General features: G+C 41.2%; 1 protein-coding gene across 6 annotated transcripts in view; it reads right to left on the bottom strand.

The window, feature by feature from the left end:
• The window catches only part of LOC134225662 (dystrobrevin beta), a 133475-nt gene that overhangs the window by 18723 nt on the left and 88888 nt on the right, over nt 1-25864 (bottom strand). For all 6 annotated transcript variants that reach the window (XR_009983296.1, XM_062705924.1, XM_062705923.1 and 3 more), the window contains 6 exons: nt 7013-7149; nt 6652-6951; nt 5944-6589; nt 5755-5878; nt 5330-5693; nt 5041-5265 (listed from right to left, as the gene is read on the bottom strand). Coding sequence is in view for 5 of the 6 variants with exons in the window: in XM_062705924.1 (XP_062561908.1) it covers nt 5041-5265; nt 5330-5693; nt 5755-5878; nt 5944-6589; nt 6652-6951; nt 7013-7133 (1780 nt within the window). In the remaining variant the exon portion in view is untranslated. The remainder of the gene's footprint in view (nt 1-5040; nt 5266-5329; nt 5694-5754; nt 5879-5943; nt 6590-6651; nt 6952-7012; nt 7150-25864) is intronic.

Raw genomic sequence — 25864 nt, 5'->3', positions numbered from 1 at the left:
TGAATTTGAATTGGATTTGGATTGGATAAGGATTGGATTTGGATTAGATTTGGATTGGATTTGGATTGGATTTGGATTGGATTTGGATTGGATTGGATTTGGATTGGATTTGGATTGGATTTGGATTTGGATTTGGATTGGATTTGGATTGGATTGTATTGGATTTGGATTGGATTTGGATTGGATTAGGATTGGATTTGGATTGAATTTGGATTTTGGATTGGATCTAGATTTGCCTTGGATTTGATTTGAATTGGATTTGGATATGATTGGGCTTTGATTTGAATTGGTTTGGGATTGAATTTGAATTGGATTTGGATTAGATTTGGATTGGATTTGGATTGGGTTTGGATTGGATTTGGATTGGATTTGAATTGGATTTGGATTGGATATGGATTGGATTTGGATTGGATTTGGATTGGATTTGGATTGGATTTGGATTAGATTTGGATTGGATTAGGATTGGATTTGGGCTGTATTTGGATTGGATTTGGATTGGATTCGGATTGTAGTTGGATTGGATATTGGATTTGGATTGGATTTGGATTGGATATTGGATTCGGATTGGATTTGGATTGGATTTGGATTAGATTTGGATTGGATTTGGATTGGATTTGGATTTGATTTGGATTGGATTTGGATTGGATTGGTTGGATTGGTTTGGATTGGTTTGGATTGGTTTGGATTGGTTTGGATTGGTTTGGTTGATTTGGATTGGATTTTGGATTAGACTTGGATTGGTTTGGATTGGTTTGGTTTGATTTGGATTGGTTTGGATTGGTTTGGTTTGGTTTGGATTGGTTTGGATTGGTTTGGATTGGTTTGGATTAGATTTGGATTGGTTTGGATTGGTTTGGTTTGCATTGGTTTGGATTGGTTTGGTTGGATTAGGATTGGTTTGGATTGAATTGGATTGGTTTGGTTGTGGTTAGTTGGATGTTGGTTTGGATTGGTTTTATATTGGATTTGGATTGGATTTGGATTGGATTTGAATTGGATTAGGATTGGATTTGGATTGGATTTGGATTGAATTTGGATTGAATTTGGATTTTGGATTGATCTAGATTTACCTTGGATTTGATTTGGATTGGATTTGGATTGGATTTGGATATGATTGGGCTTTGATTTGAATTGGTTTGGGATTGAATTTGAATTGGATTTGGATTGGATATGGATTGGATTTGGATTAGATTTGGATTGGATTTAGATTGGATTTGGATTGGATTTGAATTGTAGTTAGATTGGATATTGGATTTGGATTGGTTTTATATTGGATTTGGATTGGATATTGGATTTGGATTGGATTTGGATTGGATTTGGATTGGATTTGGATTGGATTTGGATTGAATTTTGATTTTGGATTGGATCTAGATTTGCCTTGGATTTGATTTGAATTGGATTTAAATTGAATTTGGATTTTATTGGGCTTTGATTTGAATTGAATTTGAATTGGATTTGGATTTGGATTGGATTCGGATTGGATTTCGATTGGATTTGGATTGGATGCAGATTGGATTTTGATTGTATTTGGATTGGATTTGGATTGGATTTGGATTGAATTTTGATTGAATTTGGATTAGATTCAGATTGGAATTAAATTGGATTTGGATTGGATTTGGATTGGATTTGGATTGGATTTGGATTGGATTTGGATTGAATTTGGATTTTGGATTGGATCTAGATTTGCCTTGGATTTGATTTGAATTGGATTAAAATTGAATTTGGATTTGATTTGAATTGGTTTGAGATTGAATTTGAATAGCATTTTGATTGGATTTGGATTGGATTTGGATTGAATTTGGATTGAATTTGGATTGGATTTGGATTGGATTTGGATTGGATTTGGATTGAATTTGGATTGGATTTGGATTAGATTTGGATTGGATTTGGATTGGATTTGAATTGGATTTCGATTGAATTTGGATTGATTTTGGATTGAATTCAGTTTGAATTTGGATTGGATTTGGATTGGATTTGATATTGGATTTGATATTGGATTTGGATTGGATTTGGATTGGATTGGATTTGGATTGGATTTGGATTGGATTTGGATTGGATTGGATTGGTTTGGTTGGTTTGGATTGGTTGGATTGGTTTGGGATTGGTTTGGATTGGTTTGGATTGGTTGGATTGGTTTGGATTGGTTTGGATTGGTTTGGTTGGTTTGGTTGGTTTGGATTGGTTTGGATTGGTTGGATTGGTTTGGATTGGTTTGGTTGGTTTGGATTGGTTTGGATTGGTTTGGATTGGTTTGGATTGGTTTGGATTGGTTTGGTTGGTTTGGATTGGTTTGGATTGGTTTGGATTGGTTTGGATTGGTTTGGATTGGTTTGGTTGGTTTGGATTGGTTTGGATTGGTTTGGATTGGTTGGATTGGTTTGGATTGGTTTGGATTGGTTGGATTGGTTTGGATTGGTTTGGATTGGTTTGGATTGGTTGGATTGGTTTGGATTGGTTTGGATTGGTTTGGATTGGTTTGGATTGGATTTGGATTGGTTTGGTTGGTTTGGATTGGTTGGTTGGATTGGATTTGGATTGGTTTGGATGGTTTGGATTGGTTTGGGTTGCGTTTGGATTAGATTTGGATTGGTTTGGATTGGATAGTTGGTTTGGATTGGATATGGATTGAATTTGGATTGGTTTCGATTGAATTTGGATTGATTTTGGATTGAATTGGTTTGAATTTGGATTGGTTTGATGTTGGTTTGGATTGGTTTGGTTTGGATTGATTTGGATTGGTTTGGATTGGATTTGGATTGGACTTGGATTGGTTTGGATTGGTTGGATTTGGTTGGATTGGTTTGGATTGGTTTGGATTGGTTTGGTTGGTTTGGATTGGTTTGGATTGGTTTGGATTGGTTTGGTTGGTTTGGATTGGTTGGTTTGGATTGGTTTGGATTGGTTTGGATTGGTTTGGATTGGTTTGGATTGGTTTGGATTGGTTTGGATTGGTTTGGTTTGGATTGGTTTGGTTTGGATTGGTTTGGATTGGTTTGGATTGGATTTGGATTGGTTTGGATTGGTTTGGATTGGTTTGGATTGGTTTGGATTGGTTTGGATTGGTTTGGATTGGTTTGTATTGGTTTGGGTTGGATTTGGGTTGGATTTGGATTGGTTTGGATTGGTTTGGATTGGTTTGGATTGGTTTGGATTGGTTTGGGTTGGTTGGATTGGTTTGGATTGGTTTGGATTGGTTTGGACCGGTTTGGATTGGATTTGGATTGGATTTGGATTGGATTTGGATTGGATTTGGATTGGATTTGGATTGGATTTGGATTGGATTTGGATTGGATTTGGATTGAATTTGGATTTTGGATTGGATCTAGATTTGCCTTGGATTTGATTTGAATTGGATTTGATTTGGATTGGATTTGGATTGGATTTGGATTGGATTTGGATTGAATTTGGATTTTGGATTGGATCTAGATTTGCCTTGGATTTGATTTGAATTGGATTTAAATTGAATTTGGATTTGATTGGGCTTTGATTTGAATTGGTTTGAGATGGAATTTGAATTGGATTTGGATTGGATTTGGATTGTATTTGGATTGGATTTGGATTGGATTTGGATTGGATTTGGATTGGATTTGGATTGAATTAGGATTGAATTTAGTTTGAATTTGGATTGGATTGGATATTGGATTTGGATTGGATTTGGATTGGATTTAAATTGCATTTGGATTGTATTTGGATTGGATTTGGATTGGATTTAAATTGCATTTGGATTGGATTTGGATTGGATTTGGATTGGATTTGATTTGGATTTGAATTGGATTTGGATTGAATTTGGATTGAATTTGGATTTTGGATTGGATCTAGATTTGCCTTGGATTTGATTTGAATTGGATTAAAATTGAATTTGGATTTGATTGGGCTTTGATTTGAATTGGTTTGAGAATTTGGATTGAATTTGGATTGGATTTGTATTGGATTTGGATTGAATTTGGATTGAATTTGGATTGGATTTGGATTGGATTTGGATTGGATTTGGATTGGATTGGATTTGGATTGGATTTGGATTGGATTTGGATTAGATTAGGATTGGATTCGAATTGGATTTTGTTTCGATTTTGATTGGATTTAGATTGAATTTGCATTTCTTTCCTTTCAAATTGGATTGATGTTGGTTTGGACTTGAATTGAATTTGGTTTAGAAGTTTAACACTTCTACGGCTTGATTGTATTACATTATGAATCATTTTAAGAATTGAGAAGGGGGTTTTGAATATTAATTTATTGTACAATGAAAGAATAGTAAAAATAGTTTGATGTGGATAATATTTATCTAAGGATCAACAATATGAAGTTTATAATTCATTCTACGTTTAATACACACCTGGAGAGTAGAGGTGGGGAAGAATGAAGTAGATAATTAAATAAGATCAGGTCTATAAAGTATCGAAAAAAAGTGTTTCACTGTCCAGCATTTTGGTATTGACAATCAGTTAATTTTAAATTTGAATACGCTCTTTTGGTGTGTATTTCTTTCGAATGAATAGCAAGCTACCTTAGATGAAACATTTCGAATGATCGTGTCAAAGCAAAGTGCGAATCAGTATGTTGAGTATTGTTGCGACGAACGGACGAGCCTAGTAACCTCGTCTGGGTCACGACACTGACCTTAAAACCCTACACTACCCTATACTGCCAAAGCCGTCATTTCCCCTGACTAGCAGAAATGATAAATACATCAGTAAACTATATTATACTATAGTCACATCTGATGAACGAAATTCAAATACAGTTTTCAAGGTAAAAGACAAAATTCTTATTTAAATGAAATCGTAGGAATAACTTTCCATTGAATTTAATTTATAATAAAATTGAGAAAGTATTAATTTCAATTGAAGCACACGCTCAAGCTAGCACGAAAAGCCATCCTTTTCATTTTGTAATTTATTTAAACAGTGAACTCACAATATAACGTAGATAGTAGGTGGGAAGCGAAAGCCGTAAAAATATCCAATAGATAGCAACCTGATTTGTACAAAGAACGCGAAGCAAACTAAGTACTATTTAAAATACTTCAACGCTACTTACTATTGTTTCCATTGGGGGCGTATCCGCGCATATCCATTGGGTGGGGATGGCCCATCATTCCTCCCGGTGGCTCCTGCATGTGACTGTTCAGCATCATTTGCTGCTGTTGTTGAAGTTGTTGTTGCTGGAGCTGTTGCTGCTGTTGTAGCAAAATGCTTTGCTGCAGATGGGGTGGCACATTTGGAGGCATTCCGGGTCCCCGTGGTTGACCGGGCATTTGTGGACCTGCAAAACGATTAATGGAATCAGATACTGGAACAGGATATGAAAAACTGAAAGACTTCCGTACCTTGGGGCAGGGGCGGACTCTTACCCGACCGTGGACTAGAATTGGGTGTGGATCGAGGGCTTTGCGTTTGGTGGTTTTTGAGCATTCGCATCAGACCCTCCAGTTGGGCCATAAGTTGCCGTCGAGAGTCCTGCAGTGCTCCCAGGTGACCTTCCAGTTCACCCTTCCGCTGCCGCAGGGCCCGCAGCTCGTTCATCAGGGCAGGACTCTCCGGTTGCACCTGTTCGGCTTCCTGCTGTCGACGGAGTTTCTGAATTTCTCGCATAATTTCTTTGTTTTTGGATTCAAGCTGCATGATTAGTTCTCGCTGGGCGCGTGAGCTGTCCAGCCCTATTTGCACCGGATCAGGCGCCGAACTGCCGGGCTGTTGTGAGAAACATGGAAGGTAGTGTTTCTAGAGTTACAAAAGCAATGGTGAAACTTACCGTCCGACTTTCTTGAGCAAGTCTCGCTGCGTATCGGGCGATTAGTCTATGTTCTTCGTCGTTTGAAATAGGCCCCCCTCGATTTACGGAAGTACCATTACTGTCCAGTGATAGACCAGTTCCCCTGAAAAAAAAACACATGATTTTTTGAAAACCGGATAAGTTCATGACAACTGATGATTAGCCTACCTTGAGTCCAGTGTACTGCTACGGTCGTACATGCCAGGGATCATGCCACCATCCTGAAACCCATTATGAGATGGTAACGGCGATGGTGGCACGATGTGTGAAAGATTAAGCGTCTTCTCCGGTTGTTCTGGAAACCTTGGTAGCACCTGGTTCGGTTTCTCCGGTACGCAACGGAAACTTTTCCGTAGCGAGTGGCCGATTTGTTTACTGGGGCTTTTGTAGCTGGAGTATTCTTTGACTTCGTGGTCGTTTTGGTGGTTTAGTGAAACTCGACCCTGCCAGAAGCAATCCTGGCAAAGCTGATAGGCGTGACATCGCTGGCAGCGGTACCGAAAGCCAGTGAAATTCTCCCGCAGACAAACAGAACAAATGGTCGGATGGACGACTGCTTCAACGGTGGCCAATCTGTGTAGCAGTGGAAGCCAAACTAGACATGCTGGTCCCGGTTCCGACATCAGAACCGCCATGAAGTCGTTAACCGTTATTTTGTTCTCCACCGGGAAAATTTCACTTTCGAGTCCCTCTTGGTAATGGAATGTGGGTGATTCAAAGACGGCTGCAGGAAGCGCTAGGACCTCCCGTAGGAAATCTCCAAGCTTCCAGTGGATAAGCTGTCCAGCACCATCGGATATTTGCGAGAAGATGTCTACGTATACAGTAAATATGTTATAAATTTTAATGCAAATTTGAATTTAATCCCAAACTTACATCGTAACTTGTCGACCATCTTCCCGGCGCACATGATCGCCAGCGCGACCTTGATCGAGAACACTCGAATCTTGCCGCTATTGTCGCCGGAATAGGCCGCCAGCAGCCAATTCAGCAGAAGACTAGCTTTGGAATCGACAGGAACTTGTTGCGTCGGGGGAAGACGTTTGTTGAGGTTGTGGTACAGGGACGAAACCAGCGTCTCCAGCCGACTCACGCTGACCTCGTTCTGGTGCTCGAGGGTGTTCAGTCCATTTTCGCGGAATGCCTCGATCACGTTCCAGATATCCACCAGGTGTACTACGGAGGAATTACAGGGATTAGTAAGTTTTAAAGAACTATGTGAATCCACCATGCTTACAATTTGTCGACTTTTGGACATATCGCAGCTTGCACGCGGTCCTGTATGAAGCGAATCGAATTGTGTCGAATGATTGGATTTTGAGATCCTGCAAGATCGCCACTCGGGGCTCCATTTCCATGGCCGAGTGCGATGTTCTGAAATTGGAAAAAGTTGAAAAAACGTCTTTATTTGATATGTTTCACTTGCTTCTACTATATTATAATTTAAATTTGAAGTGCATGCCGTATTTAGATGCGATTCGGAGATACCTCCTACAGAGAAAACTGTTGCCCTCCATAAATCACCGCAAACGTTCAGTTCAAACTAATCGGCATTGCCATTATCATCTCCCAAATCAATTCACGTCCGTTTGTACACCAACGGTATAATTTATTGGATAACATCAAACGTGTTTATGAGGGTACACCTTGGGAGGCTATTTGCACGTCGTTTCGTTTGTTAATTTATTCCATGTTACAGCAGGTGTACGCAAACGGCGATAGTACATAATTCACTATACTTTTCCATGCCGGGTGTTAAAAATAGCTTCAAAAAATGACAAGGAAAGACAAAGAACGAATGTTGGAGGAATTATTTGTTCTAGGGCCGAGAAAAGTAACAAAATCAATCAATATTCAAATTGCCTTTAGGAAGGTAAACCTATCAGACGTTAGTTGAAATCAAGCAGATATAAAATTCAATTGACTAGAACGTATATTGAATTTACAATTTGGAAAGGGATCGCATCTAATTTGGGGAAGGGTGGCGCAAAATGCGTTTGCTGGGAGCAATGCTTCTATTAACAGGCGATAGGGAAGACTTAATCCATTTACGCTTTTTCACACAGATTCTCTGAAAAATATGTAAGTTGAGTTAACTGATACTCTGTAAATTGTTGTTGTTATTGATATACATACTATCGGTTTTTCGGAATGTTGTCATAAATAGAATTTTAAAATATTGGGAGGAATTGATCCCTTTCAATAACTTGGATTTATAAACGTATACACGTGTTATCTGCTTTATTGAATATTTTCCTATCAAAATAACGTATATTTTCCGACTTAGTATGCGCGCGCATTTTTGAACGAGTTTTGTGGAAATCGACAGTGCGTGCAATCTTAGAATTTGGGGATACTTTATCCCCTTTTTAAGATACTACACACAGTGGCGGATTTAGGAAGGGCAGTCCAAGGGGGCCACGGAGCGGTTCAACAAAATCTTTTGTACCAAAACCAACCAATTTATCCATCGCTTGTTTTGGTACATTCAAGGCCACCAATATTTGTTGGCCCCGGGCTTCCACGCTGTTTGATCTGGCCCTGTTTACACTATAAATAGCTTTCTTGTTATAAAGTAAATAAACGATATGTTCATTCACACTGACTAAAAACTAATTTAAAATCGGTTTCATTGCTGTTAGACACGTCAAAGTTGCGGAAAGTTGTATTGCTGTCAGAGCCCTAACTTGGATTCCCTGCGCCCTTGGCGAAAATCTTCATTGGGCGCCCCTTTCTTACCGAGGAATTCAAAATGTACAATATTTATCTTTTTGAGAACAATCTGAATCTCACTTGAAGTAAGTGAAGTTTAGAGGATATGAGATGCAGTCCATATTCGGCGGTATGGTTAATAAAATTGTTGAAATTTCTTTTTTATTCATAAATCATGTCCGCTCATACACATTCTTATAATCCATTGGAGGAACCGACGTAGTTCAAAGTACATATCGGGGGTCCGAGAAGTACAAAAAGTTGTGACGAGGGAAGAAACATTCAAAATCACCCTCTAAATAAATATTTTCTCCGTGATTTCAGCGAGGATTTCAGTGCTTCTGTCAGTAGTTTGGACCTGTCCAAACTGTGGATCAAGAAAAACTCGACTCTGTAGTAGGTGATTGGTGTTTGAAATCGCCATTGTAGCGGCTTGGGGGCATTGTTTGATCAATAATCCAATTCTGATCTGAATCGCCATCGAAAGCTAGAGGTTTAAAAATAATCTAACTCAAGGCCAATCTGGATTTGATTATTATTAAAATCGTAATTATTATGTGCAGGGTGGTTCAAAAAATCGATTTTGCTCCACAGTGCTCTTCTTATTCTTTGCCATGTTCTGAATGTCCTCTGAAAATTTGAGCTCATTTGGATTAAAACTGATTTAGCACAAGCCGTTTCAAGTTTGCATGCAAATTAGTATGGGGAAATTATTTTTTTCATTATACTGTTAATGACGCTTCCCCATTAAGCGCAGGTTAAAATAAAACCTATACAGCTAAAAGGAATACTCAACAGCTTTCACCCAACGAAAATCGCATGTTGATTAATCGCCCCCAATAATTAGTATTTTGCTATACTCTGGTTTACGAGGTGAACACGCTCCCCGGCATCGCGGAGTTGGCTTCCTACAAGCGCTCAGGCATACTCTGATCTTATGAAGTGGGAACCTATAAGTGAAAGGATAATCTTTGCCAGACTTAGAACACGGGTCCGAAACCTTACTATAATCCAATGTTATGCGCCAACCGATGCTGCCGATCTGCAAGACAAAGAGAACTTCTACATTCAACTCAATGCCGCCGTAGATAGAATTCCGAAGGGTAATATCAAGATCTGTTTGGGCGATTACAATGCGAAAATTGGATCTGACAACTCGAACCATGAACGCATTATGGGACGCCATGGTCTCGGAGAAATGAGCGAAAACGGAGAGCTGTTCGCAGAATTCTGTGGTAATTATGACATGGTGATCGAGGGATCGCTCTTCCCTCATCGACCGGTTCACAAGGTCACGTGGGTCTCCCGTGACGGTTTTACAGAAAATCAAATCGACCACAGCTGCATCAGCCGAAAATGGAAACGGAGCCTTCTGGATGCGCGGATTCGTCGACAGGAGGAAAGCGTTGGACGACGATTCAACACACGCCGACTGGAAGAAGCCGCGGTGAAACGGTCCTTCGTTGAAGAACTGGAGACGCGTGCTGGAGATATTCCGGAAGGTGGTAGCGTGGAAGACCAATAGACCGCCATCAAGAATACCATTCATCGCCACTAGCGAGAACAATCTGGGCGAACTGCGCATCCAGAGAAAATAATGGATCACCGATGAGACCTGGAGGAAGATAGAGGAGCGAAGAGACGCCAAAGCCGCGATAGAGCGATCAAAAAGCAGAGGAGCCAAAGTCTTAGCCCGTCAACGATACGCGGCTCTCGAGAAGGAAGTAAAACGCTCATGTCGGCGGGACAAACGAGCATGGGCAGACTCTCTGACCGACGAAGGATCGAGAGCCACCGCAACCGGGGACATTCGCCTACGATATCTCACGACGCAACGATGCCTGTGAAAGACGTGAATGATCAGTTATTGACCGACCCAACTGACCAGCTGAAACGCTGGTTCGAGCACTTCGAGCAACTTTTTCAAGCGCCATCCAGGCCATCACCACCTCGGCACGATCTACCTAGGATCCGACGTATAACACGCGTCAATACCGAAGCTCCATCACTGCTAGAAATTTAAACAGCCATCCAAAGCATGAAATCGAATAAAGCCCCAGGGGTCGATTGCATATCAGTCGAGATGCTCAAAGCTGACCCCATGACATCCGCTCAACTACTATATCGTTTATTTCGTAACATCTGGGACACCGCAACTTTCTCGGTCGTCTAGATGCAAGGTATCTTAGTGCAGGTACCCAAAAAGGGTGACCTAACTGTATGCGATAACTAGCGAGGCATTATGTTGCTGTGTACCGTTCTCAAAGTTCTATGCTAAGTAATCCTAGCCCGGATTCAGGAGAAGATCGATGCAACTCTCCGGCAGCAACAGGCCGGATACCGTGCCGGAAGGTCCTGTGTGGACCATATTGTCACGCTCCGTACCATTCTGGAGCAGGTCAAGGAATTCCAAGAGTCCCTTTATTTGGTATTCATTGACTACGAAAAAGCTTTCGACCATCTCAATCATGAGAATATGTGGGGCGCCCTGATACGCAAGGGGATTCCTGAGAAAATCATCGGCCTCATCGAGGCACAGTACGAGGCCTTTTCGTGTAGAGTGCTGCACAATGGGGTCTTGTCCGACCCTCTCCGGGTCGTAGCTGGTGTGAGGCAAGGATGTATTCTATCACCGTTACTGTTCCTCATCGTAATCGACGAGATTCTGGTAGGTGCAATTGACCGTGAACTAAACCGCGGGCTGTTATGGCAACCTATAACCATGGAGCACCTAAACGACTTCGAATTGGCTGATGACGTGGCACTCCTCGCTCAACGGGGCTCTGATATGCAGAGTAAGCTCAACGACCATGCCGAGCGCTCCTTTTCGGCAGGCTTAGTCATAAACATCAACAAAACCAAATGGTTGGATGCAAACACGGTGACCCCTTCCAGTTTTACAGTAGCCGGGCAACCAGTGGAGAATGTTGAAAGCTTCCAATATCTTGGTAGCCTACTGGCGCCAGACGGCGGTACCAAGATCGACGTAGGCGCACGGATCAAGAAAGCAAGGGCTGCCTTTGCGAGTTTAAGAAACATCCGGAAAAAAACAGGCAGATAAGTGAACGCACCAAAATACGAATTTTCAACTCTAACTCTAACTAATCTGTGCTGTTATACGCTAGCGAAACATGGTGTGTATCAGTGGAGAACACTCAACGGCTGCAGGTGTTCATTAATAGATGTCTGCGGTATATAATTCGGACCTGGTAGCCTCACAACTGGATCTCAAACAACGAGCTCCATCATCGTTGTCACCAGAGCCCGATAGCTTTAGAAATTCGGGATCGGAAGTGAGGCTGGGTCGGCCACACACAGTTTAATATTGAAGCTTCATTGAACCACTAAACCTTTGAATCTTACTTATTTTAGGAAGTAAACAAATTGTTGTCTAATTGTATAATTTTGCACATTAAATTATCTTTAGCAACTATGTGAAAGATTTAGTTCCAAAGATGTATTGGAGGTAACCACCTTCTTCGGTTGGGTTTGATACCATAACTCCAGTAGGCTAAGTTGGTGTATTCCCTACTATGCTACGATCGTAGCCTTCGGTCCTCCGAAGTTTCCTTCTAGAGCATCATCGGAAATCTTCCAGAAATTGCTTAGAATAAATATTCATACAGATGTCATTTCGGAGATTCATACAGAAATTCTTTCGGAAAGTCTTCCCGACTTTTTTTTTCTTATAAATGACTTTAGGAAATACCATCAAGAATTATTTTATAAATTAATTAAAAAATCAGGCTCTCTTTCAAAAATATATCCAGGAATTTTTCCTCCGGAAATTAATAAAGTAAAGCTTTCGGAACTTCCTCAACAACTTCGTTCTAAAGTTCCTTTGGGAATTCTTTCAGAAATTCCTACATATATTAATTTAAAGATTTTTATTGGAATTTCTTCCAGGAATTCGTTAGAAAAGTCGTGAACGAAATTTTAGGAGTTTCCGAATAAAATTCTAATGAGATTTCTGAAGAAATTCCTGAAGGAATTTATGACACTTTGGACACACTGGCACTCTGAAGATATTACTACGAAAACTGCTTAAGTAATTCCTTCGGAAAATTATTTACAAATTCCTCCGACAATTTTTTTAGAGAATAATATGAATTCGTACTGATTGCTATGAAAACATGGCAAACACTTGTGTCCATCAGTGTACTTATAGCTCTAGGTTCAAGCAACATTACCAGCCCCCTGGTATGAGAAAAAAAGAAAACAAGCAAAACATTATAAAGCGATGAAAATATACAATTCTAGCTGACCCGGCGAACTTTGTCTCAAATTGATCAATTATTTTCTGATACAATTTTATGCGTCAACAATTTATCTAGAAAACAAATCGGTTCTTCAGAAAGATGTCTCATTTTTGTTTTTACAACTTTTTATTAGAATACATAGATGATCAAAATTTTTAAATTCCATGCAAATTGTACGAAAAATCATTTCATCGAAAAGATTGGGTTTTGATTTTCAAATTTCATCATAACATATTCCCGCGGGCAGCAGGGACTATGTCCAAGGGCTTGACGATCCCTCCCCAGGCCATCTGAGAGTTGCTTGCCTAGGATGTGGTGCGGTTCGACAGTGGGCCCTGTTTATTTCCTAAAAAAGACTGCATGTATCCGCAAGTAGGCCCCATCAAAGCAACCGTGTGCCGCTCAAAGCGCACAAGCCCAAGTCCTGGTGTTAGGTGGGACGCTAAACAGCCCTGACACGACGGCCCTCCGACGAGACAGGAGGTTTGCGCAGGCCCAATAAGCCGCCTGGAAAATCAATAATTACGAACAATATAAGAGATAATGCAACTCGATATAATCGGCATAGACCTAGGCGACGAATAAAGGCTCATGATTGGAAGCTTGGAACATGGAACTGCAAGTCGCTAGGTTTCGCAGGTTGCGACAGGATGATCTACGATGAATTACATCCCCGCAACTTCGACGTCGTGGCGCTGCAGGAGATTTGCTGGACAGGACAGAAAGTGTGTAAAAGCGGACATTAAGCGACTACCTTCTACCAAAGCTGTGGCACCACCAACGAGCTGGGAACCGGCTTCATAGTGCTGGGTAAGATGCGCCAACGTGTGATTGGGTGGCAGCCAATCAACGCAAGGATGTGCAAGCTGAAGATAAAAGGCCGTTTCTTCAACTATAGCATCATCAACGTGCACTGCCCACACGAAGGGAGACCCGACGACGAGAAAGAAGCGTTCTACGCACAGCTGGAGCAGACATACGATGGATACCCACTGCGGGACGTCAAAATCGTCATCGGTGACATGAACGAACAGGTAGGAAGGGAGGGAATGTATAGACCGGTCATCGGACCGGATAGTCTGCACACCGTATCGAATGACAACGGCCAACGATGCATAAACTTCGCAGCCTGGCGCAGAATGGTAGTCCGAAGCACCTTCTTTTCCCGCAAAAATATCCACAAGGCCACATGGAGATCACCTAACCAAGAAACGGAAAACCAAATTGACCACGTTTTAATCGACGGTAAATTCTTCTCCGACATCACGAACGTCCGCACTTACCGCAGTGCGAATATTGAATCCGACCACCACCTCGTTGCAGTATGCCTGCGCTAAAAACTCTCGACGGTGTACAACGCGCCTCGAAGTCGGACGCCACGACTTAACATTGGGCGGCTGCAAGACGGTAGACTAGCCCAAGAATACGCGCAGCAGCTGGAAGTGGCACTCCCAACCGAAGAGCAGCTAGGCGCAGCGTCTCTTGAAGATGGTTGGAGAGAAATTCGATCCGCCATTAGTAGCACCGCAACCGCTGCACTTGGCACGATGCCCCCGGATCAGAGAAACGACTGGTATGACGCCGAATGTGAGCAGTTAGTGGAAGAGAAGAATGCAGCATGGACGAGATTGCTGCAACACCGCACGAGGACGAACGAGGTACGATATAAACGGGCACGGAACAGACAAAACTCGATTTTCCGGAGGAAAAAGCGCCAGCAGGAAGATCGAGATCGTGAAAAGACGGAGCAACTGTACCGCGATAATAACACACGAAAGTTCTATGAGAAGTTAAACCGTTCACGTAAGGGCCACGTGCCACAGCCTGATATGTGCAAGGGCATAAACGGGAACCTTCTAACGAACGAGCGTGAGGTGATCCAAAGGTGGCGGCAGCACTACGAAGAACACCTGAATGGCGATGTGGTAGACGAAGATGGCGGTATGGTGATGGATCTGGGAGAACGCGCGCAGGACATAATTTTACCGGCTCCGGATCTCCAGGAAATCCAGCAGGAGATTGGTTGGCTGAAGAACAACAAAGACCCTGGGGTTGACCAACTACCAGGAGAGCTGTTTAAACACGGTGATGAGGCACTGGCTAGAGCGCTGCACTGGGTGATTACCAAGATTTGGGAGGAGGAAGTTTTGCCGCAGGAGTGGATGGAAGGTGTCGTGTGTCCCATCTACAAAAAGGGCGATAAGCTGGATTGTAGCAACTACCGCGCAATCACATTGCTGAACGTCTCCTACAAGGTACTCTCTCAAATTTTATGCCGTCGACTAGCACCAATTACAAGGGTGCTCCACCACGGACCAAGTGTTCGCCATTCGCCAAGTACTGAAGAAATGCCGCGAATACAACGTGCCCACGCATCATCTATTGATCGACTTCAAAGCCGCATATGATACAATCGATGGCAGCTACTGCACGAACTTGAATTTCCGGATAAACTGACACGTTTAATCAAAGCGACGATGAATCGGGTGATGTGGGTAGTTCGAGTTTCAGGGGCATTCTCGAGTCCCTTTGAAATGCGCAGAGGGTTACGGCAAGGTGATGATCTTTCGTGTCTGCTATTCAACATCGCTTTGGAAGGGGTAATACGAAGAGCAGGGATTAACACGAGTGGTACAATTTTCAATAAGTCCGTCCAGCTATTTGGCTTCGCCGACGACATATATATTATGGCACGAAACTTTGAGAAGATGGAGGAAGCCTACATCAGATTGAAAAGGGAAGCTAAGCGGATCGGACTAGTCATCAACACGTCGAAGTACAGGATAGGAAGAAGTTCAAGAGAAGACAATGTGAGCCACCTACTGCGAGTTTGCATCGGTGGTGACGAAATCGAGGTGATAGAAGAATTTGTGTACTTGGGCTCACTGGTGACTGCCGAAAATGATACCAGCAGAGAAATTCGGAGACGCATAGTGGCTGGAAATCGTACGTACTTTGGACTCCGCAGGACACTCCGATCGAATAGAGTTCGCCGCCGTACCAAACTGACAATCTACAAAACGCTCATTAGACCGGTAGTCCTCTACGGACACGAAACCTGGACGATGCTCGTGGAGCACCTACGCGCACTTGGAGTTTTCGAAAGGAAAGTGCTGCTTACTGCTTATGTATGGTGTGGTGCAGATGGCGGACGGTACGTGGAGGAGGCGAATGAATCACGAGTTGCATCAGCTGTTGGGAGAACCATCCATCGTTCACACCGCGAAAATCGGACGACTGCTGAATAAATATAATAATAATAAATATATATTCCCGCGTAAAGAAAGAAGAAAACAAAAATTGTGCTGTCTATTCCTAAGTGATGCGCGATCGTACGAATGCCAACTTTGTTATATATATATATATATATATATATATATATATAAGAAGATTTACTTACAACAGCTTCGTATTTTCGTGGAATCGTTGTCTTGTTTACCCTCGGCATGTGCCATCAAAGATAGAATTTTTTACGAGTTTTTGTCTTTAAAGATTCCATACAGAGTAAGAAAGATGTTAGGCAGTAGTAGAATGCTGTAACTTTAAATTTCTGAAGAAAATAGCTTCAGGTTTTTTTTTTTTGGAAATTCCTTCAGCAACTTTTTCGAAAATTTCTTGGTACATTCAAAGGAAATTTCTTTAAACAACTTTTTCAGACATCCCTTTGTGGCCTTCGGATTTTTTTAGCTGTTCATTTTAAAATTCCTTTAGATTCTCCATTCATTCGAAATTTCTTTAGGAATTCCTTAAGGACATTCCTCACGGAATCCAAAACTAAATGCACTCGCGTTTTCAAGGGCACACCACTCAATACGGAAGCAACGCACAACTGATATTTTTATTAATTCAGCATGCGTGAAATATTAAAAATGACAGTTGTGCGTTGCTTCCGTATTTAGTGGTGTGTCCTTGAAAACGCGAGTGCATTTGGTTTTGGATTCTTTGAGGATTGCCCTTAAGGGAATTCTTCAAGAGTTATTTACTAACTTCTTTACGTTTAGGATTTTTATTTCAAAAACCCCTTAAGGTTCTCTTTCGGAAATTCGCCCAGAAATTCATTCGAAAATCCCTTTTCAAATTTGGGGACTCAGTAAACTTCTCAATGAATAATTTAGAACATTCGCCAAGTTAAGATAATTATTTTAAGCTTCTTAGTGGAATGTCTTCACTTGGCATAAGACGAATTTGTACAATCCCATTGAATTCCACCACTTAATTGTATCTTGACAGATACGTATTTCGATCTCAACATTAAGGCCGTCTCGGCTCTCGGCAAGTCGGGATTCGCCAAGTATTCCTTTGGACGCTACTTTAGTAATTTCTTCGAAAAAACATCTGGAAATTGATCTGGAAGTTTATCAGGAGGAAATTACAAAAAATGATTGAAATGAATAAAATCCTATATTTCCTCGGGATTATTTACAGGAATTTCTTCGAAATTTGTCCAGGAATTCCTTTGCAAATGGCAAAATGTTGTTATGCGCATAGATCGGAACAACGATCCATAAATGTTTAATACATTTTCAATTGTATGTTTTTATTGATACGATTATTCAAAGTTATGAATCATGAGGCCTTCTTTTATTAATCATTTTCATCTTTTAGGAGGGTTTTTACTCATGATGTACTTCTCTGGATAACAACCGTGAAAAGTTTTTACGATCTTAATATTTAAAATAAGGGATACCTTTGCAAATTTCTTCAGGAGTTGTTTTCTTCAAGTCACATTGTTTGCTTCAAGTCGAGTCGAGTACGAACACTGAAGACGTCCTTACAGTTGAAGTCGAAATACGTATCTATAAAAATTACAACGTGTTGGAATTGAATGGAATAATACTTAACTCATCTTATGACAGGTAAAGACGTTCCACTGAAATAATTCTCCAGAAATTAATTTGTTTGGCGCTTCAGTTTTACTGCATTTTTGATAGCGGCAAGGATGTGGCCTCATGCACAACACTTGACTTGTTTCTCCACAAATACGTAGCCATCACAAGCAATAAAGAATCATGTTTGATTTATGCAAAAAAAAAACAAGTTGATAAAAACAAAAATTCTCGATACGTTTTTATCACATATTAACGACTACTAAGAAAAGAAAAGTCCATTCTCCCCTAGTCCAAGTCCTAGTCATTCGTATGTGCGTACGATTTAGAGGCATTCTTTGTTTGATATTGCGGCAATTTTCCAAGGATGAAATGAAACCGAAAGTGATTCACAGCTGGTTTGTGGAAAACGGGGAAAACTGACAGCAGCTGCAGGCGACAGATCTACTGGCTCCATTGCCAACGGCTATACAAGACCCCCTTCCAGCACTTAATCATGATGACTAACATGACGGCTGGAGCTGATCGGATGGTGAAGTGGGTTAGGTTTATAGGAGGGGTGGCATATGTGGAATATCTGTTCCATTATTAATAATTTCTTTATTAGTTATATTGCCAAACAAAATCAGGCGATTCAGGCTCAATTCTTTCTGCTTTGGATATCATACTTTTTCGATGCTGCAAAAATCAATTAAAAGTAAGTAGCAGTTGGTAGGTCGACCCACGTTACCTAAGGCTGATTGACCAGTATAATAAAAATGTGAATTGAAAATAATTAATTTTATTGAACAATTTTGAAAAATTAAAATATTGCTCAAGCAGATTCGTAATCCTTTGGATACCTTTATACAACCGATTCGAGGTTCAATAACAATGCTGTATCAAACTTCCCATGTTTATTAGCTACATATTAACTCTCAGTTTACAAATCAACTTTATTGTGAACCCCAAATCTCCCGTTGCTCAATATAACCAAAGTGTTAATGGTAAATGCTTCTCAGTAGTAGGTTCCACCCGGCTCATCCCACCACGCCATATCGCCATAACAATACCAACAGTACATATTTGGTCGCGCAAAACATCTGGGAGCAATTTCCATCGCATTGACGCCAACCAGCCACAGTTGCCTTCAACCTAATCGTTTTCTATTCCCGTTTTGGTCTGCGAAAAAGTATCAAAATTCCAGCGCATTCTAAATCCTCAGCACTACCCGCCAGAATTTATGCTCTGTTGGACGGCCACACATGACTTTGGTGTGCTATGCACTGCAACAGCACATGGAGTGCACCGGCACGCGTCAGATTCCAGGCAGAGCAAATATTTGGAAACTCCGATTTATGAGGGCGTCCGTTTGTTTTGCGGAAAATATATTTTTATTTTCGCGACGCGTCGCGACATCCGTCCGCGGTTGGATTAGCAGCACAAACGGAGTGATATACGGTTGTTATTGTATTGACTCAATTTTGATTGCCTGATATGGGGTACGGATTCGCTCATTTGAATAAAAATTATTCATTTGTTATGCACAGGAGGGAGAGAAGCGGACATAATGACCGGGGTAGAATGAACCAAAATGGAAAATAATTTATTCATGCTTTCCCACTTCCTTGTTTCCTAAATCAGCATAACACACTCGTATTGTGGTGACAGAAAGTGATTGAAGTAACTTACTAACAATCACATGAATATGAATGGATATTTAACAAGTACACTAATTGATCAAATACAATTGGTGTTATTTTTAATTCATCAAGAGGATGGCTTTTAATGCTGATGTGATGAATAAATTGTGCGAATTTTGAAGCAGTACTTAGAATTATTGAGCACAATTCTGCATAAGGCAGAATGGATTCCAATTATTCCAATCTAAATTATTCACATCTGCAAATAAAGCACGATTAACACGATAGGATCATTTTGCATTTCGGCCAACACAACGATTAGTGTTCAAAGTGTGAACGTCAAAGTCACACGTCGTCATGCCGCATTCCTATACTAGCGTTGGATTGTTGATTGCAGTCAGAAATTCAAGTCACATTTAATATATAGCCAAAACGTGCGTACGGCACGAGCCACAGCTAATAAAGATGGGTAAACAGATGGTCAAGGCTGGCATCGAAGTTGACGTAATGGTTAGAGAACGTATAGCTGTGTGATGCAATGGAGACAACATTTGACAACGTATAATTTTTATAATATAATATTTACAAAAAATAATGCGGCTGTGATTGTTGCAGATTATGTAGATTCTACACATTCATTAGTACAAGATTTACTACTTAACAAAATGAATTATAACCATACTCAAGGTAACATATAGCATGGAATATTGTTTATTATAACATAGCACTATTTTCATGTAACGGTTCACTTTGGGGTGAGGTACCTAGATCTACACGATGTCAGGTTAAATTTACAGTGGTTTCTTTTAAACAAGAACTCAGTTGTGCACCGATAATTATTTAAACTCCCCCAAAGCAAATATTTTGTGCTACTGCCGGCACAGATTTGCACTATCAGTGCCCTGATGGGTCTCAGTTCTGAATGGAAATTATATAATTTTTCCCCGGAAAGTAACCATGCGTCTTAGTGGAATTCAAAACCATAAACAAACCGAAATCATTTTTTGTGGGTTTTAAGCTAAGAGCATTCTTCTCCGCCCCAAAGAAGGTTTCAAACCTAGACATATCGACCCTGAATGCAAAAGTTGATCCTACACATGATGATTATTTGAAGGTAACAGAAAACATCAAGTTTCTTTTTGGAGCACCTCTTTCTCATCACTTAATAGCTTATCCAGTTCATTTATAGCTTCCATACTACTACTGCTCTAGCAATAACCCTTTATCCTTAATCCATAACTTAATAAACAGCCTCCACCGGCTACGGAGAGCCATGATCATTCCTACCACATGGCATGTGCTTTTTATGTCACTCAATTCACTGTAGCGGAAACTGCGACCATCACCATCATCCGTCCGCTCCCAATCCTGCAGCACCAAAATAGACCCCTGGGGGTGAATTCCGAAAATAAATCAACATCCTTACAAGTTCCTCCTTGGCCTCGCGCGAAAGCTCTCCATGGGGAGTATGCAACATGCGTTCATTTACCGTTGTTGCTATAGGATAAAAGGGCACAAAGGGATGGTCGGTCCATAAGTTGTCATCTCTCGCACGTTACGACCAACGAGGGTGTGTGTCGGACTCCTGGCCATCAACCGATTGGCAAAGGTCGTGCCGTTAAGGCAGCCGGAAGCGACGCAATAAAAATATGCTTTAGCATAAATCACCCAATTGGTGAACACCGAAAGGGGGCGACGATGAAGAACATATGGACAACTCACTATCAACCTCACACATCGGTTAACAGATAGAAAATCGAATTTGTGGAATTGATTCGATAATCATTGTTTTTGCCTCTCTCGCACAACAAAGTTGTGCTGGAATGAAAGGTTTTAGTTTCACATCCAAAAAATCGATTATTCTATTTGGCGAATTGCGACGATGACTGTGTCCACATAATACGTTTGTTTGAGTACTCTTACACCTAATTACAGCTCCGCACCATTCGTGTACCATATAGAACATTTTTAACGTTACGATGCTGTTTATACAAAAAAAAATGGTTCTGAGTGCCGAAAATATTGATAATGTCATGTTCAATATGTGAAAATGTGAACCGTTAATAGAAGTGCTCCAAGGTCATAAAAGTTCTTCCACTGGACATTGTTCAAGCAGCATGGAATTTATTTCAACGTACACTGCTGTTGGTTGAACAATGAACATGCTTCAAATACCTACTTCGTATTCCGAGGCATCGAAACCCGCACAGTTAGCATGTCAATCTTTTTGGTTTGAAGGTCCGTTGTGGTTGCGCTAAGATCACTCCAGTTGGCCAAAGTCAGCCGTAGTGCAAACAGATCTAGACGATTCACCACCCAGTCCCATATTTTCACTAAGGTCGTCGTGCATGGCGCTAGTTCGTATTGTAGCCTGGATTCGTCGATTTTGCCATAAAGCAGCCACTAGAAATCGTTTGGAACATTAGTCAAGCACCCAAACCCACAGTTATTCGTCAAAATTACGGACCATGAATCCCAGCCTGATTGAGGGCGTTATTCGTGTTGGCGGCCGGTTGCAACATGCTCCTCTTACAGAAAGTCGAAAGCACCCTATGATACTTCATCATCAACACCCATTTACGAGACTCATAATGGAACATTACCATCGGAAGCTCCTGCATGCTGAACAACAACTATTGATTGGCTCCGTGCATTGAAAAGTTTTGACAGCTTCGTGCTCGAGATCTCGTCCGGTGGACTATTCATCGATGTGTGCCATGTTTTCTGAATAAACCCAAGGTACCGTCGTGCGGGGCTTCTTTTGAAAAATCAGGGGCTACTTTGGACATTTTAAAACAAGAATTATAACGAAAATTACTGTTAAATTGCCATTATCACCAATCGGGTGTCTTGTTGATAGTTGGACGGCAACTTTCTGTTACAAATTTGGTATTTTTTGCGTTTATTTTTTTCAAAAAATCAAAAATCCAAAGTAGCCCCCGGAATCAAAAGAAGCCCCGCACGACGGTACACAAACAGTTGATAGCCATCTTGCCATCCATCCGGGTTACACCTGAAGTAGTGTTCCTTAACGTTGGCATCGACTTGTGTGGACCGATCTACATATACGATACCCAGGTCGGCGAGCTATTCCAATCAAGGCCTTCGTCCGCATTTTTGTCTGTCTGTCAACCAAGGCCGCACACAAAGAGATTAGAGCCGATCTGTCCACGCAAGCATTCAAAAGATTTGTCGCAATCCGTGGCAAGCCAAAAATGGTGATGTGTGATAATGCAACTAATTTTGTTGGAGCAAATAGGAAACTGGAAGAATTTCGTCTGCAACTAAACGATCAACAGTTTCAAAGCGCGATGATTAATGCTGCTTCAGAAGATGGGATTGACTTCAAGTTCATCCCGCCCCGCACACCAAACTTCGGCGGGCTCTGGGAGGCGGCCGTTAAGTCCTTCAAAGCCACTTCCGAAAGACAATAGGTGACAGAGTGTTAGCGTACGATGAGCTTCATACAGTAGTCCATCAAGTAGCAGCAATTCTCAACTCGAGGTCGGCTAACACCACTTAGCAACGATCCTAGTGATTTTAAAGCTCTGACTCCTGGACACTTCCTAGTGGGGAGACCGCTCATAGCAGTTCCAGAACCTAATCCACAATATGTCCCTGAGAATCGTCTGTCTCTTTGGCAACGCACGCAAGGCTTCGTTCAACAACTTTGGAGACAATGGAAGTCGCAGTATCTCTCTGACCTGCACAACAGGACAAAATGGACCCGGAAACGTGACAATATTCGCATTGCCCCAATGGTCATCGTCAAAGAGGACAGTCTGCTGTCACAGAAATGGCGATAAGGGAGAGTTGCAGAAACGTTTACCGGTCAAGATGGAAATATTCGTGTAGTAGCCGTTCGCCCCAAGGATGGTGTCTGGTGGCTAAGATTTGCATCCGTCCTATTCGAGTTGTGACTCTACCATCGATGTGCTCCGACACCGCAGTACCCCACTAAGTGGTCCTCCGTCGTCGACTACATCCAAGACCCGGCCACGGAGCGGACGGATTTAAGAATATTGTCGTTAGTATTATCCGATGGCCCTCCTTAGCCGTGCTATAAAACGCGCGGCTATAAAGCAAGGGTTCGATTCCCGATGCCGGTCTAGGCAATTTTCGGATTGGAGATTGTCTCGACTTCCCTTGGGCTTAAAAGTATCATTATTTTAGCCTCATGATATACGAATGCAGAAATGGTCAGGTGGCTTAGAAACCTCGCAGTTAATAACCGTGGAAGTGCTTAATGAACTGCAAGCTGCAAGGCGGCTCTGTCCCAGTGTGGGGATGTCATGCCAATAAGAAGAAGAAGAAGATTATCCGTTGGTTATTCCATGCCGTCAATCGTCCCGTATAAATGTTGTCCTGTGTCGTGCTTGTCCATTCTACCGATACTGTTCCCAATATTTCTTCACCGTTTGGCAGTGTTATTCAGAAAAATATATTAAGCTCTTCAGTGGAATGTATTCAACCGTCTAAGACGAATTAAGTACTCTCCATTTAATTCCACCAATTATTTTCGATATCTTTGCAGATACGTATTTCGATCACAACTGTGTGGTCGTCTTCAATGTCTTGTACTTGACTCGACTTGAAATGCGTATCTGCAAAGATATCGAAAATAATTGGTGGAATTAAATGGAGAGTACTTAATTCGTATTAGACGGTTGATTGTTATATTGTTATTCGCTCGAGCTGCTGAATTTTCCGACCGGTCATCAGGCGAATTGATCACTCGTATTGGCGACCAAAGGCATCTCAGGGCCAGCACAGTAGTAGCATTTATCAACGTGTGACCATTAATCTGTTCTTCAACCGTCTTTGGCGGCTAGACTGGTGCTTTAACCAACTAAGCTACGAAGTACCTCCGTCAGCCTTCGCAACCTAGCGGCTACTGAATGAGCTCGAGATTCCCAAATTGGACGCATAGTCAAATCACTCGCAATCCATTTGTCAAGCCTAGCGTACTGAGGGTCGTGGGTTCGAGTCCCATCGAAGGGAAAGTGGTTACCTCCAATACATTTTTCAAATCAATATCTTCCACATAATGTACATATTCACATATGAGTTTTCAGAACATTGTAAAGTGATTGATTGTTTTTGATTAACCGGTCGTTTTTATCTAATAATCTGCGCCGCGATTTTTAGTGCAAGTCAAAAACAAACTTTATCCCAACGGCTCCGGATGTGTGAAAAAACAAAGGTCACTAGGATTTTTTTGAAATATTTTTCAAAAATTTCCAATTTCTATGTGATAATAGATAGACTGTAAATGTGACTATTTGAGGAGTTTTCTAGCAAACAATTCCAGAATCAAAACCGGGTTTTACTACTGACCAGAATTTTTCGGATGTTCTCAAGAATTCCTTATAAATTAACTTCAGACATTTTTTTCATAATTAGCTTAAATAATTCTTTTGAAAAAAAAAAAATTATTTCGGGGATTTTTCCAAAAAAAAAAAAATCAAGGATACTTCCAAAACTTTTTCAAAAATTATTTCAAGATTCCTTCGGATACCATCGAAAACTCCATTCCCTCGGAAATTTCTCCAAAAAATCCTCCAGAATTTTCAGCAAGAATTCATAACGAAATTTCCCTTTCAGGACAATTTACACGCATTTAACATACAGATTTGGGGTTTTCCGCTCGATCCTGCCAAAACCAGTGTAGAAAGAACTAAAAAGGTGTTGAAATATTTTTTCGGATGTCCTAGGCCGTCCAAACTGTTCTGGAGTACATATCCTCGAATGCATCAGAAAATATCTCTAGAAACAAAATGTCCAAAGCTGAGAATATGTCCAAAAATATCTATGTGATCATAAGACATGAAATTATCGAGTTTTGAATTAACGTAACCTATTTCAGGGTCTCCAAAACGGCCTGGAGTTCAGAACATACGATCTTCTCGATCAACCAAGCTCTAAACGATGTATTCGTGCATCGTTTAACATCCCAGCAGGTCCATTGAGCCGATAAGATTTCACTAATTACTTTTACAAACTACTACAGGCCTTTTTAGTTCTCCAAAACATCGTGGAGTTCAAAACATCCTACCCGTCCTACCCGATCAAGCAAGTCTTGAACGATGTATCCGTGCATTGCTTAACATACCAATAGGTCCATTGAGCCGATAGAATTTCACTCATTATGTTTACTAGCTATTATAGATTTTTTAGGTTCTCCAAAACGTCCTGGAGTTCAAAACATGCGGTCTGCCCCACTAACCAACTCGTGAAAGTTGTATACGTGCAACGCTAAACATCCCAGCAGGTCCATTGTGGTGATATGATTTTACTCATTACTTTTACAAATTACTACAGGCCTTTTGGGATTGGGTGTATACCGGCTATGAGGATATTGCCAAAGCCTTGATTAAACCGGTAGATATCGTTAACTAAAATCCATAACGTTTAGGAGTACTTTGATCATCTCGTATTCAAAAAAATATGGTTTGCTTCATGTGTATAAACTTATTGAACCGGATTGGATGTATACCGACGATAAGGACATTGCCAAAGCTTTGATTGATCTGGTAGATGCCGTGGTCTGAACTCCAGAACGTTTTGGAGTTTCTTGAGCATCTCGTATTCAAGAAAAATGGGGTTTGCATGATGCGAACATGCCTATTGAACCGAATTGGGTGAACACCGACGATGAGGATATTGCCAA

This window comes from Armigeres subalbatus, chromosome 3, assembly GCF_024139115.2.
Source record: "Armigeres subalbatus isolate Guangzhou_Male chromosome 3, GZ_Asu_2, whole genome shotgun sequence".
NCBI classification, from domain to species: domain Eukaryota; kingdom Metazoa; phylum Arthropoda; class Insecta; order Diptera; family Culicidae; genus Armigeres; species Armigeres subalbatus.
The sequence above is the reverse complement of the archived record's forward strand: the minus strand, read 5'-3'. Positions and strand labels throughout refer to the sequence as shown.